This window comes from Acanthisitta chloris, unplaced genomic scaffold (genome assembly GCF_000695815.1).
Source record: "Acanthisitta chloris isolate BGI_N310 unplaced genomic scaffold, ASM69581v1 scaffold12675, whole genome shotgun sequence".
In the NCBI taxonomy this organism is placed as follows: Eukaryota; Metazoa; Chordata; class Aves; order Passeriformes; family Acanthisittidae; genus Acanthisitta; species Acanthisitta chloris.
Window position 1 is genome coordinate 22,054 of NW_008673220.1, and position 11,453 is coordinate 33,506.

Consider the following 11,453-nt stretch of genomic DNA (forward strand, 5'->3'; position numbering starts at 1 on the left):
TAATGATTTGAGCTAAAACCTGAGGTCCAGATGGCAGATTCCCCCTTGCTGCAGTCAGACTGGCATCAGGAGCAGCATACCCCACTTCCCCATACACCCACCCAGATTCTGGCTTATACCTACCCCTTCCCTGCCTGATACCAGGAAAAGTTTTTACAGAGATTTTATCCTGATGTATGAGTTGTGATAGCCTCTAATTCTTAACTCACTCATCAGTTTGATTTCTGACTGCTGAAGTTAGCCCCCTAAATAAAGCTAATGATGAAGAGCAGACACAGTTCTGGGATAGTTCAGCAGAGGAACTGCTCACAAGTAGCAGGCGTGTGGATGTGATGCACTGCACAGGGATGCTTTCATTGAGCATGGTTCCAGCTAGCTGAGCTCGTTGTACACCCATGGGCCCTCGCACCATGTCCTTCGATCACACACCTATAATTCTATGCTGTGGTGGGCTGAAACCACATTCATGTTACTTTGGGAATTTCAAATTTTAAACCCCATAATTACAAGAAAAAGTGACCCAGAGAAGACTGAGGGCTACATGATATGAACTATGTACACAAGCAGGGTGGTGTGCGTAAACAAGCCTGCCTGTGGTCTGTGGCATCAAGGCCCAGATCTCCCTCAGAGTCTGGTGGTATTTGCTGTTATAGATGTACCAAGGGTCCCTTTCTGAGGAAGGACCTCATGGCTGAAAGTTGCAGTTGGTGCCCAGTAGAGGAGCTTGCATGGTACTGAGTATGATACTGAAAAACTGCAGGGTCCAGAAGCCTGAGAAGAGCCTGTGTCCCACACAGCTATCCTGTCTTACCTTCATATGCTCACTCCAGCTTTGGGCTTCAGTACACAGTGTATTTTCTTAACCAACCTTTTAAAACTCAAACAGCAGTACAAGTGACTGACTTTTCCTCTGACTGTACTTCTGACCTGTTTCACAAAGGCATATCCAGTAACATATGTTTTCAAAGCAGCTGCCAGATTGAAATGTATTGTTTTATGGTTGTTAACTAGGCTTGCCAACATCAACTTTTATGAAGTATACTCGGGTCATAACATTCCTTCCACTGTGAATAATTTTGAAGATATTGGCCCCGCGTTCAACTTCTCAGTTAAGGTTAGTAAATGTTTCTGGTTCTGGTTCGAGAAGTTGCCTTAGCTCCCTCTGTAGTCTGCTCCCAAAATGTCATTGAAAAAGCACTCCTGATTTCTTTGTCTGATTTGAGGCTTTTGAATAGGTCATGTAAGAAAAAAAATACTGCAAATAGCTGGGGAGTAAATGCTTAGAGTCTTCATAAAGTTAAGGATGACATTTGCACTTACTGCACAAGAAGAATAGGGGAGGGATTGGTCCTGCACTGTTTACATATTTAGAAGATGGTTAATGCTTAACTTGAGGCCAACTTAGACTGTTACTTCACAGAGCGTATTTGTCTTGTGCCAACTTGATAAAGGAAAACAAGTCTTTGCAGGCTTGGACTTTGGAACTTGAAGTCTGGCAAGGGTTAAGTGTTCAAACCAAATGCAAGAACTAGCCAAATCACAGTACTTGTTACATAACTCAGAAAAAACTTAGATCCAAATATGCAACGTGGAAGAAACTTAAATTATATTCCATTTACATTCCTGTAACTGCTACTCCAAAGGACTAAACAGGCCTATTGGCTGTGGCAGGATATTTGCTTTTCAAAACATATTTCATGTAGTTAATATGAGCTTTGCTATGGAAACAGACAGGGACCTGAAGATATACAGGACACTTTCTGCTTTACTATTGACATAATTTAATTACTACCGTAGTAATTGTCTTAGTACAAGAAATGTTGATGCAAAAGAAATCCAGTTCTTCCATACTCATACGTGATTTCTGATTTTCTTGCTATAGCAAATAATTTATGCACACGCAAGCACAGCTGCCTGAATTAACTCTGAGTTATTTGCTTTGCAGATAACAACAGGAAGTATTCCAGTAAAGATGGCATTTGTAAAAATCTATCTTCCAGAACTGACCAGCAAAGACAACCCATTGATGTACCTAACTGCAGTCACCACAGATCAGGTGTAGAACTGAACCGTGTTTAGGGTGGTTAATCAGTACCATAAATATCAATTATCTCCCTGATGTTATTGCTTAGATTCAGAGAATTCATGCCCTTTCTCCTTCTCCCTTCCTCATAAAGGGAGGACCATGATGTCAGCAGTACACTAGCCTATTACTTAGCAGATGTGGAATATCTTTATGTCCACAGCTAACTTTTCATATGATTCTGGATCTCTTTATCTAGGTCCTTCTCCAAGTTCCCAGAAAGCTATAGTAAAAATGGAACTTTTAGATAAGGACAAACCCTTGAGGTCAGTCTAGGGGGGAAAAATTGCCGTAAGATCCATTTAATTCTGCCCAAACCCACATACAGTCTCTTAGATCCCTAAAGAATCCAGTATTATATAATTCATAATCTAGCCTTTCACAGCCACCGTGTTATCCCAGAAATACATATTATTATGATGACTATAAACTACCAAGTATGATATCATCCATTCTCATTCCTGCCATCTTTCCTAGGCCAGAGGTGTGACTTGTCAAGCTCAGATAAATCCACTTCAAATAGGAAAGAGACCTTATTCTGCATCTTTCACAAAAGAGAACTTAAGAGCTTCCAAAGAACTGGTGAGTAAGACTCAGGGCTGCAGTAATCAGGACAGGGATGCAGAGCCGATCATGACAAACCTATAGCCATACTTGTCAGGACTGCTGTGATGGGATATAATTCCTCATTCACTGTGCAGTTCAGCGTATGGATGTTCTCACACATACTGCATCTGCTTTAGATAGAAGAAAAAGTGCACATTCTTCACAGTCTGCAAGCACTTTGTTTGTATGCACAGAATGGTAAAGGCAAGGGCAAAAATGTCTGGATGTTAAAAGAATATTTTTAAACTGTATTTTTAATGCATGCTGTTGTCTCTCCTTGCTTTTTCCCCTGGAAGAACTGTAAGAATGTGAAGTGCAGTACAATCACATGCAAACTGGAAGACATCACGTTGAAGGGAGAGTACTTTGTGAATGTGTCCACCCAAATCTGGAATGGAACCTTTGCTGCTGTGAGTATCAAATGCATCTTCATGAAGGATCCAGTACTCAAGTATTTCTGAACTCCTGATATTTTTCAAAGTATAGTAAAGAGACCTTCCAATCTAGAAAGACTTTACATTTGTCCATGTGTTTTTTCAGATTGAAATCTTGAATCTAAAAGTAAAGTAGTGAGGCTGCATAATGGAGCCGATGAAAGTTTAGTCCAGCACAAAATCTGAGAAAATGCTGTGATAATGCAGTCTTCACAGCTGAAAAAAGCATTTCCTGTATCTGTTAAATTCATTCAAGGAGAACTACAGTTTCCACAAAACTCATCACAGGTCAGCAGAGTGCAGTATCATTTTAGCCTGTAAAATAATTGTGCTTTTACCTTTTGAGTGTTATAGCCTACATAGGGATCATTTAAAGTCACATCAAAATATTGAAACCCTATTAGTGCTGCCAGTTTTATTGGCTGTAGAAGATGTGGAAAACTTTCTTTTAATTGGGTTTTTTTGGTTGTATTAGAGTAGGTGTCAAGGAAACAGTCCTTGCTTAGAGACCTACAGGATGTTTAAAAATATCCATCAATAATATCTTGACTTTCCCATTTTAAATCACCACGTGTCCTCCAGGATATAACTCATCATGAGTTACTAGAGTTTTGAAATTAGACCATGTTTGCTTCTTAGCTAGGCAACCAACCAAACTGTCTTGGAGTCCTGGGTTTGCCTAAAGCACCAGGAACATGACGCAGTCTCCGTAGTTTGTCTGGCGAGTCTTATGGCAGGTACTGACATTTAACAGCTTGGCTGTTGTCAGTTTTAGCATTCAACTCGTAAAAGGAAAAGGTCAGGTTGATATTGTAAAGTGCATTATGCAAGTGTGCGACAAAAAGCACCTGTCTTTAGAGTTTGTATTTTTCAAATCAGCTGGGTCAAGACAATTTGTTAGTGCTGTCAGGTACTCAGAAGGAGGAGCCCTGAATAAAAGGTTGCTGCCCTCGCAAGAAAGTGAGTGGAAATAATTTGTTTACCACTGGCTGATGGGAAGAAAAGGTCATATGTCACAGTTTTCCTCGCATCTCCCATTTTGTTATTTTCTATTTAATTGTCAAAGTTCAGTGCAAATAATCTTGCAAGCACTCACTCAATAATCCACATCACCAGCCCTTTTATTTAATGGCAATCAGCTGTTGTCCTGGAAGGGGCTAGCAGGCTGCCATTATCTGCTAAGCAAAGCAAAGATGTGTTTAGGAATTGAGGTGCTTGGAATAGTGCTCAGGTGGGCTTCTAAACTTTCAGGTGTGGAGGATGGACCTCTTGGTCAGGTGGCCACAGTGCAGGGGTGCAATAACTTATTCTGCAGGGACAGTCAATTCAGTGTGTGTCAGCTGCTGTGGACCCATGGTTGCTCACATTTCCTATGTCAGCCCCATGGTACCTCGTCTTGCCACAGGGAAATGGCTGAGGAGGCAAATGATAGAGCAGGCAATGCATTTGGTTCAGCTGATGAGTTCTCCTGCGCTCCCATGAACCTGATGATGCTGTAGAAGAGTAGCAGTGAGCTGGCAGTGTCTGCACAGCCATGCTGTGCTCCTTGCAGCACATCCACCGAGGGAAGTGGGATCTGGCGCAAGGTCCTGTTTCAAATGGGAATTGGCTAAAGATTTTTATCATCTTCTCTGTAAGCCGAGCGAGCCATGTCAGAATTTGAGAAGTGGAGAGGAACACATAGTGATAGGAAAAAATTAATGGGGAAAAACAGAAGCACTGGATGGGATTGGGGTGGAGGGGAGTGAAAGAACATCCAGTTTCCATTTCTTTCAAAGTCCAGAGAGATATCCCCATCTGTCTTCTGTTGCTATTTCTCTTTCTCACTGTTATTTTACCCATCTCTTCTCTGCTAGCTGCAGTGACAGCTTTGAAATAACTATAAAAAGAGTTATATAAACAATTCCTTCTGTTTTGCTTGAACTGTGTATTAAATAAAAAGAAAAGCCAGTTCTCCAGTTTCATTGCTAAGTGTGGATTAGTGATACATTATTACTTTGATAGACATGTTCACTTGAGACAAATAAAAAAGATAATTTTCTTACTACTATGATTTTTTCCTGGTTCTGAAGTCTTCATTTCAAATCAAGACAATAATTTTAGGATGTCTACAGTCAAACTGATATTCCCTATAGCAGTGCTTTACAGTTGTTTAAATCTTCTCTTTCAGTTAACTTTCCAGACATTAGAACTCTCTGCAGAGGCAAAAATCGATACACATAACCCTGAGTTATTTATAATTGGAGAAAATACCCTAACTGTAAGTGATAGATAAGTATATTTTTTCAACTTCTCTCTCTTTTATTGTATTAAAGTAATAATATTTAATTTTCAGTGTTCTTTAGGAGTACATAGGAATTGGATTATGGTGAACTGATATATCCTTCCAAGTACATACAACCTCCCTTAAGTTACTAAAATGTTTTCATTTCAGCCAACTGCTATATAAAGCAGACCTAGTTAAAAACTGTAGATCTCAAATAGCTTGTAAAACTATCAGAAGAAGTCACTTAAAAACTTCTGAAATTCATATAGCTTCCTGTTACAAAGATCAAAATCTGGACTTGTTTCTGCAGGGGAATTAATTGTTGTAGATAATGAGCTCTGGGAAATATGTTTGCAAACCTGGTTCATAGTCTTACTTCTGTAAGCATATGTGGTTTGATGTTTCTAGACAAATGTTTGGCACAAGTCTCCTGAAAATATACTTAATCTCATTTGTAAAAGAATGTGCAATGTTTTTTGCATTTGGAATGGCTGTCATATGGACGATGTGGACACAGCTAATCTCAAGAAAAGTCTCCAAACCACTGCTTTATTAGTACAGAATTCTTTTCCCAAGCTTCCCATCTGCTATATACAAACACTAAAAAAACCACTTGAAGAATACAGTAGCAGTGTGGTAATAAAAAAAGATACTTTATTCTCTTGGTCTGTCTTGAGAGGAACACCCTTCCATTTGCAATATTAAGTTCAGATTTATATTTATGGGATTTAACAGTCGGTTTTATCCATAAAGGCCATTGAAGACAAAAGTGCAAATTAGTAAATGAATCAAATATCTGTGAGAAAGTGTAGCATAGTCTGTTCACAGGCATCAGAGAATCCATTTAAATATGTACAAAGGCAATTGTGGATTGATCTATCTTAAAGTGGCAATAAGAGCATTTTTAGTCATCGGTTTCTCATGGATCACTTCATATAAACCAAATGGGTTTAAATGGGTAATCAGGAAACCTCCAGTGCCAGAAGAGCAAAGGAAATATATATTTAGCTCTGGAAATAATGCCATATTTTTGAAAAAAAATTACATGCCTGTATTGAAGTGTTCTGAGTGCCTCAACTTTATGGCATAGTATTACTTCTGTTAGGAGATAAAACTTATTACTATACAATGCAAATATTCCAGGTTACTGCACAGGCTTTTTAGGTAGTTCATAAACTATGTATTACTAGGTATTTTCACACATTGGAAGCATGCTACTGCCAAATCCACGTTACCGGCAGTTCTGTTGGCAATTTCAGGAGAACCAGAATTTAATTATTCAAATGCCAGCTGACAAATAAAAGTTAATTCCTCAGCCAGCCATTGACACATGCAGCTGGGACTTTTACATCTTTGAGGCAGTGGCTGAACAGACGCTGAAAGTTATCTGCAAGGTTCCTAAGAAACACGGTGACTTTTGGTAATCAGCCAGCCTGAGCCTGACTTGATAGCCTATTGCCCTGTGAGAAGTCTTGGAAAATGTGCCATGTTGTATGGGTTCATTCTCTCTAGAGCACAGTTTGCTTTGACACTTCAGTGATGGAGGAAGTGTCAAGCACTGTATATACTTTTTGTCAGCCCAATAGCAATACCCAGTCTGCCCTTCACACTTCCATGGGAACAGGACAGTGCAGAGGTAACCTGAGCTTAGATGGGGGTGGTAGGATTCATCCAACTTAATATCTACATTTAGTCATCCACACTAGAGTCAGCCCTTCTATAAACCCTAATCCATAGAAAGAATAAGTATTTATGAAATTCATCTCATCAGAAAGATGATCTTCAAAATAACTAGGGTGAACTAGGCCCTAAAAGTGCCTATCCCCCTTTGGAAATCAAGAAACTATATTGAAAATATAACACTAGATGAGGTGAATCACAGTCATGGTGTCTTATTGACCACAGTTTAACTTCAAGGAAGGGACTTGTTCTTAGCCATCAATTTTCCTTTCCAACAGTGCCACTTCACCGTTAATGTAATTGAGAAAGCAGTGCTAGGCAAACTGCACATTCTTATGAAATTGGCTTTTTAGTCTGGATGAGCTGGGTTGTTGTTTAGCCAAATAAATGAATATTGCCTTGTGATGCTATGTGGGGAAGCTGCTTAGGTATTTCTGCGTAAAAGCTTTCAGATTTTTTCCAAGTTGGAAAGGACTGCCAGCTGGAGGACAGAATGTTAACCTGCTAGAATCATCATTATGGCCATTTGGTTAGAAACTACACAAAACCATCCTGCCTTGGTGAAATGAATACACATAGCCACACCTAGGACAACAGTGGAGCCTTCCAGTAGAAATTACTTAAATCACTGAGATGTCAGTCCACTGCAAATTTCCCAGAAAGCTTAAGATTAAATTACACCAGACTGCACCGAACAAGTAACCCTGAGAAAGTAAACTAATGTGACTTCTTCTATCATGTTTCAGGAAGAAAAAAAACCCTTCAGCTAAATGCACGTCACTCCAAGATTAGATCCAAAGATTTGACAGTTCATAAATATTACAGCAATGTCTCCCAGAGCAACTGTGTTATACATAATTATGTATTTGGTTACACCTAATCCAACTAGATAGGGTATCACCTGAAAACTAAGTTTCAGACAACATATGCTGTTCTGGAGGCTCTCTGGTATTGCTTGTAGTTCAGGAAGTGTAGGTGTGCAAGAAGGTGTGCCTGTTTGGCCCATGCATCTCACAGCAAATTCATACGTTTTATTCAGGAGAACACAGATTAACATGAGATCTATCGAGTTGTTAATGGTTTCACAGAGGGTAGGAACAGCAGGAAAAAGAAACAGAGGTCCCCGCCCAGCAGGAGGGTTGAAATTTCAGCAGGTGCAGGGAGAGTGATGGTGTCTGGCTTCAGTGATTAGTGCTGCCTCCTACAGCTGCCGACCACAGATAAGGGGCCCTGACAATGCTTGGTGGAAAGCAGTTCTTCTCCAGCTGACATGGGAGAAGGCTGTTTTGAACAGATGGGTCTGCACACCAGGCTATTACCCGCCTCACATAAGCATGTTTGCTTTACATACTGATGGTGTGTCTGCGGACTGTGGGGACAACTCTGAAAGGCCTTCTATTACTGGAGATGCAGAAAACTGACAGGAGAAGATTGGTTCTCTGCCTGTTGTGTATGGCCAAGCGTGATGAGGGCCCCTGATCTTTAATTGGCACTGCTGTGTGCCATGGTGGTGCAACCAGGTACCCATAGACACTGGTGAAGGCTTGGTGTGTTCCAGTCATTGATCCTGGAATCTTTGGTTTACAAATCCTACTCTATATGCAGTTAACATTAACACCTAACACCGAACCTCTCTGCTTTCAGATCCCAGTTACAATAATGAAGCCAGACGAAAAAGCTGAGGTACCAGTAGGTGTTGTGATTGGCAGTATATTGGCTGGACTCCTCTTGCTGTTAGTGTTGGTTGCTGTTTTGTGGAAGGTAAGTAGGTGTTCATATTCTTAAACTGAAATATCCCTTAAACAGAAAGGGATAAATACATTTGGACTATTTGCATTGGAATGTCTCTTCTCTGGTGTGGAACAAAACACATATGCCGTTTGGTGGTATGAATAACACTGCATTGACATTGCGTCCTTGGTGGGAGCATTTACAAGGCTTTATGAGTCCCCATAAGAAACTGGCAATACAAAGATTATAAATGAGTTTCCAGTCATTCAAAACAGGGACTGTTTTCTTTTGGACACTGACTGCCTCCTTCCTTAATACCCCTGCTGGGCTCTGAATGCCAATGATATTCCTAGTTGACAAGGCTGGGGATTAAAAGGAGGGAGAGGATGTACACTGAACAGACAGAACAGGAGAACAGAAAAAGGACAAAGGCAAAAAGTCATTTACAAAGGATACCTAGATTAAGGGGAGAGGGAAGTTTTCCTGCATGCCAGAGCATTGGTGTTTGAAGGGTTCCTTGGCAGACCAAGGATGCATGGAGAGGTCTGTATCTTGGCAGAGAGACAAATGGCTAATCAGCACTGTTATTTTGGCATTAAGTTGCACCAGGCAGGAATTTAGGGCCCAGTTCCTTTCATTTTAGAGGCAGGAATTGTCCACAAATCAAAACTCTGTAGTGTGTACCTGCACACACGTACATTTCTACCATCACACTATTTAGCTTAGCTGGGAAATTAACTATCAATGACTGACTGCAATGTGGTGTTATTTTAATACTTCCACAGCTTGGCTTCTTCAAGAGACAGTATGAGAAAATGACACAGGATATAGAAGATGTCGATGAAATCGCAGAACTCACAAAGGACAAAGACTGAAGAATATGAGTTATGTGGATAAAGAGGAGATCTGAGCCACCAACAGTAGTTGTGATCCAGTCAGTTCTTCAGCTGGAGTGCCTTAAAGCTTAGTAACATTTAAACATTTTTAATGAAAGTGTCTTTATAGATGAAAATATTTTACAGATTCTACTCTATTATAAGAGTAACTGCAGGACAGTTTGGTTTTTTTCAAAAATGATTTATAGTGCCTTTTCTTGTAAACTTTTGCCTTTCAAACAAACTTAGCCCTTAGAACTGGCAGGTCCGGAGTTTACAGTAACATATTGTGCCAGCAGCCCTTCTCTTGATCCACTGCAGAGTGAAACAGAACAATTTATTTCAGTTTATTGTGGAACAGCATCAGTTCGTAATTCAGTTGACAAGTACCATATGTGTAAAGGACATTTTCTATTAAGTTGATGATGAATGTGTGGTGAATAGTGCTTCCAGACTGAGAGAAGAAAATTCATTTTTTCATTGACTAGCTCCATCCTTATTGTTTTAGAAAAATAATTTCCACCAGCGAACCTTTGTCTTAACTAATCTATAAAGTGGGAACTGTGTATGGAGATGTCTGTCTGGGTGCTACAGGACAACTGGTTGGGAAAAGTGTTCCAAAAGTTCACCATGTTTCTTGCACTAGGGTCACAACTAAACTACTGAAGTACATTGTTTTGGGAAAATACTTCCAAATGGTATGTATAACTGCCTTCTACGTACTTTCTCTCTGAGAAGAAAATACGAATTTCATAATCACTTACAGCATGTTCTCTGCAGTGTTATGACTGGTTTTCAGATTTCCTCTTGAGAAGCACTACCACTACTGTTACACTGGGCTTTACACTTTTGGTCCCTCTTGAAATCAGCTTGGTTTTTCATATAAATAGAGAACACAGTCAAGATCTTGACTTTAATTCTGTACTGAAAGATTTTGCAAGAGCATAAAGTGAAGGGGATAGATGATTGAGGAATTATGCACGTTACAAAAGGGGATAGTGAAGATCTAAGCTCTGTAAAATGTTTACTGCACTTATTTCTTTAGCATCTCAGTGCCCTCCAGGAGACCAAAGTTCAGTACGACCTCCTTACCTGTCACATTTTGTTTGGTCCCATCTGTTCATGTCTTGATGAAGTTAACTTATGTTTTATACAGTGAAGTACTGTAGTGCTCTGGAAGGAGCTCTAAGCACAACACTTGGGTGACTTTGTGTTGGTTACACACCTCAAGTTTATCACATGCTGTTATGCTGCCTGCTTTTAATGAGAGCTTGGTCTTAAAAAAGGCCCATGCCATTAAGACTGGAAACAGTCAGGGGAATTGGCCTTTTGGCTGCCTTTCATGGCTTCCATGGCTGGCAGTTATGCTTATAATTGATTATGAGAGATGATGTGTGTGTTGTCCTTATGTATGCTGCCATGCAAGTGAGATTGTTTCCAACTCAAGGTGATTTACTTGAAGAGCAAAACATTCAAATGTGCCTAACTGAGAACCCAAAGTCATGTTTTCTTTCCCCCAAGCTGGATTGTAATTATGCTTAGGCACCTTTCCATTATTTTCTGAGGGACGAAGCTTGAGCACGTTTGAAAGTTTTACTCAGTCTTTTTTAATCAGTAATCAGCCAGAAGCCAACCATCTCTTTGGCAAGTAACAACTTCGTTTGTAGCAACAGCTGGATTGTGCTCAGTGTAGTTTTATATGTGTTTTGGATTTATTTTGTATCTATGAAATGTTATGTTTTGGGGTGGGCTTTTGTTATTTTAACATTCTGAAAAAC

The 11,453-nt window shown here is 39.9% G+C and overlaps 1 protein-coding gene across 1 annotated transcript in view; it reads left to right on the forward strand.

The window, feature by feature from the left end:
• ITGA2 (integrin, alpha 2 (CD49B, alpha 2 subunit of VLA-2 receptor)) overlaps window positions 1–9,675 on the forward strand; it is a gene marked incomplete at its 5' end in the record, with an annotated part of 31,516 nt that extends 21,841 nt beyond the window's left edge. Inside the window, 7 exons of the mRNA XM_009074855.1 lie at window positions 1,012–1,114; window positions 1,946–2,056; window positions 2,561–2,665; window positions 2,986–3,099; window positions 5,294–5,383; window positions 8,714–8,830; window positions 9,586–9,675. Of these exons, the coding sequence (XP_009073103.1) occupies window positions 1,012–1,114; window positions 1,946–2,056; window positions 2,561–2,665; window positions 2,986–3,099; window positions 5,294–5,383; window positions 8,714–8,830; window positions 9,586–9,675 (730 nt within the window). The remainder of the gene's footprint in view (window positions 1–1,011; window positions 1,115–1,945; window positions 2,057–2,560; window positions 2,666–2,985; window positions 3,100–5,293; window positions 5,384–8,713; window positions 8,831–9,585) is intronic.
• Window positions 9,676–11,453: the final 1,778 nt, after the last annotated feature.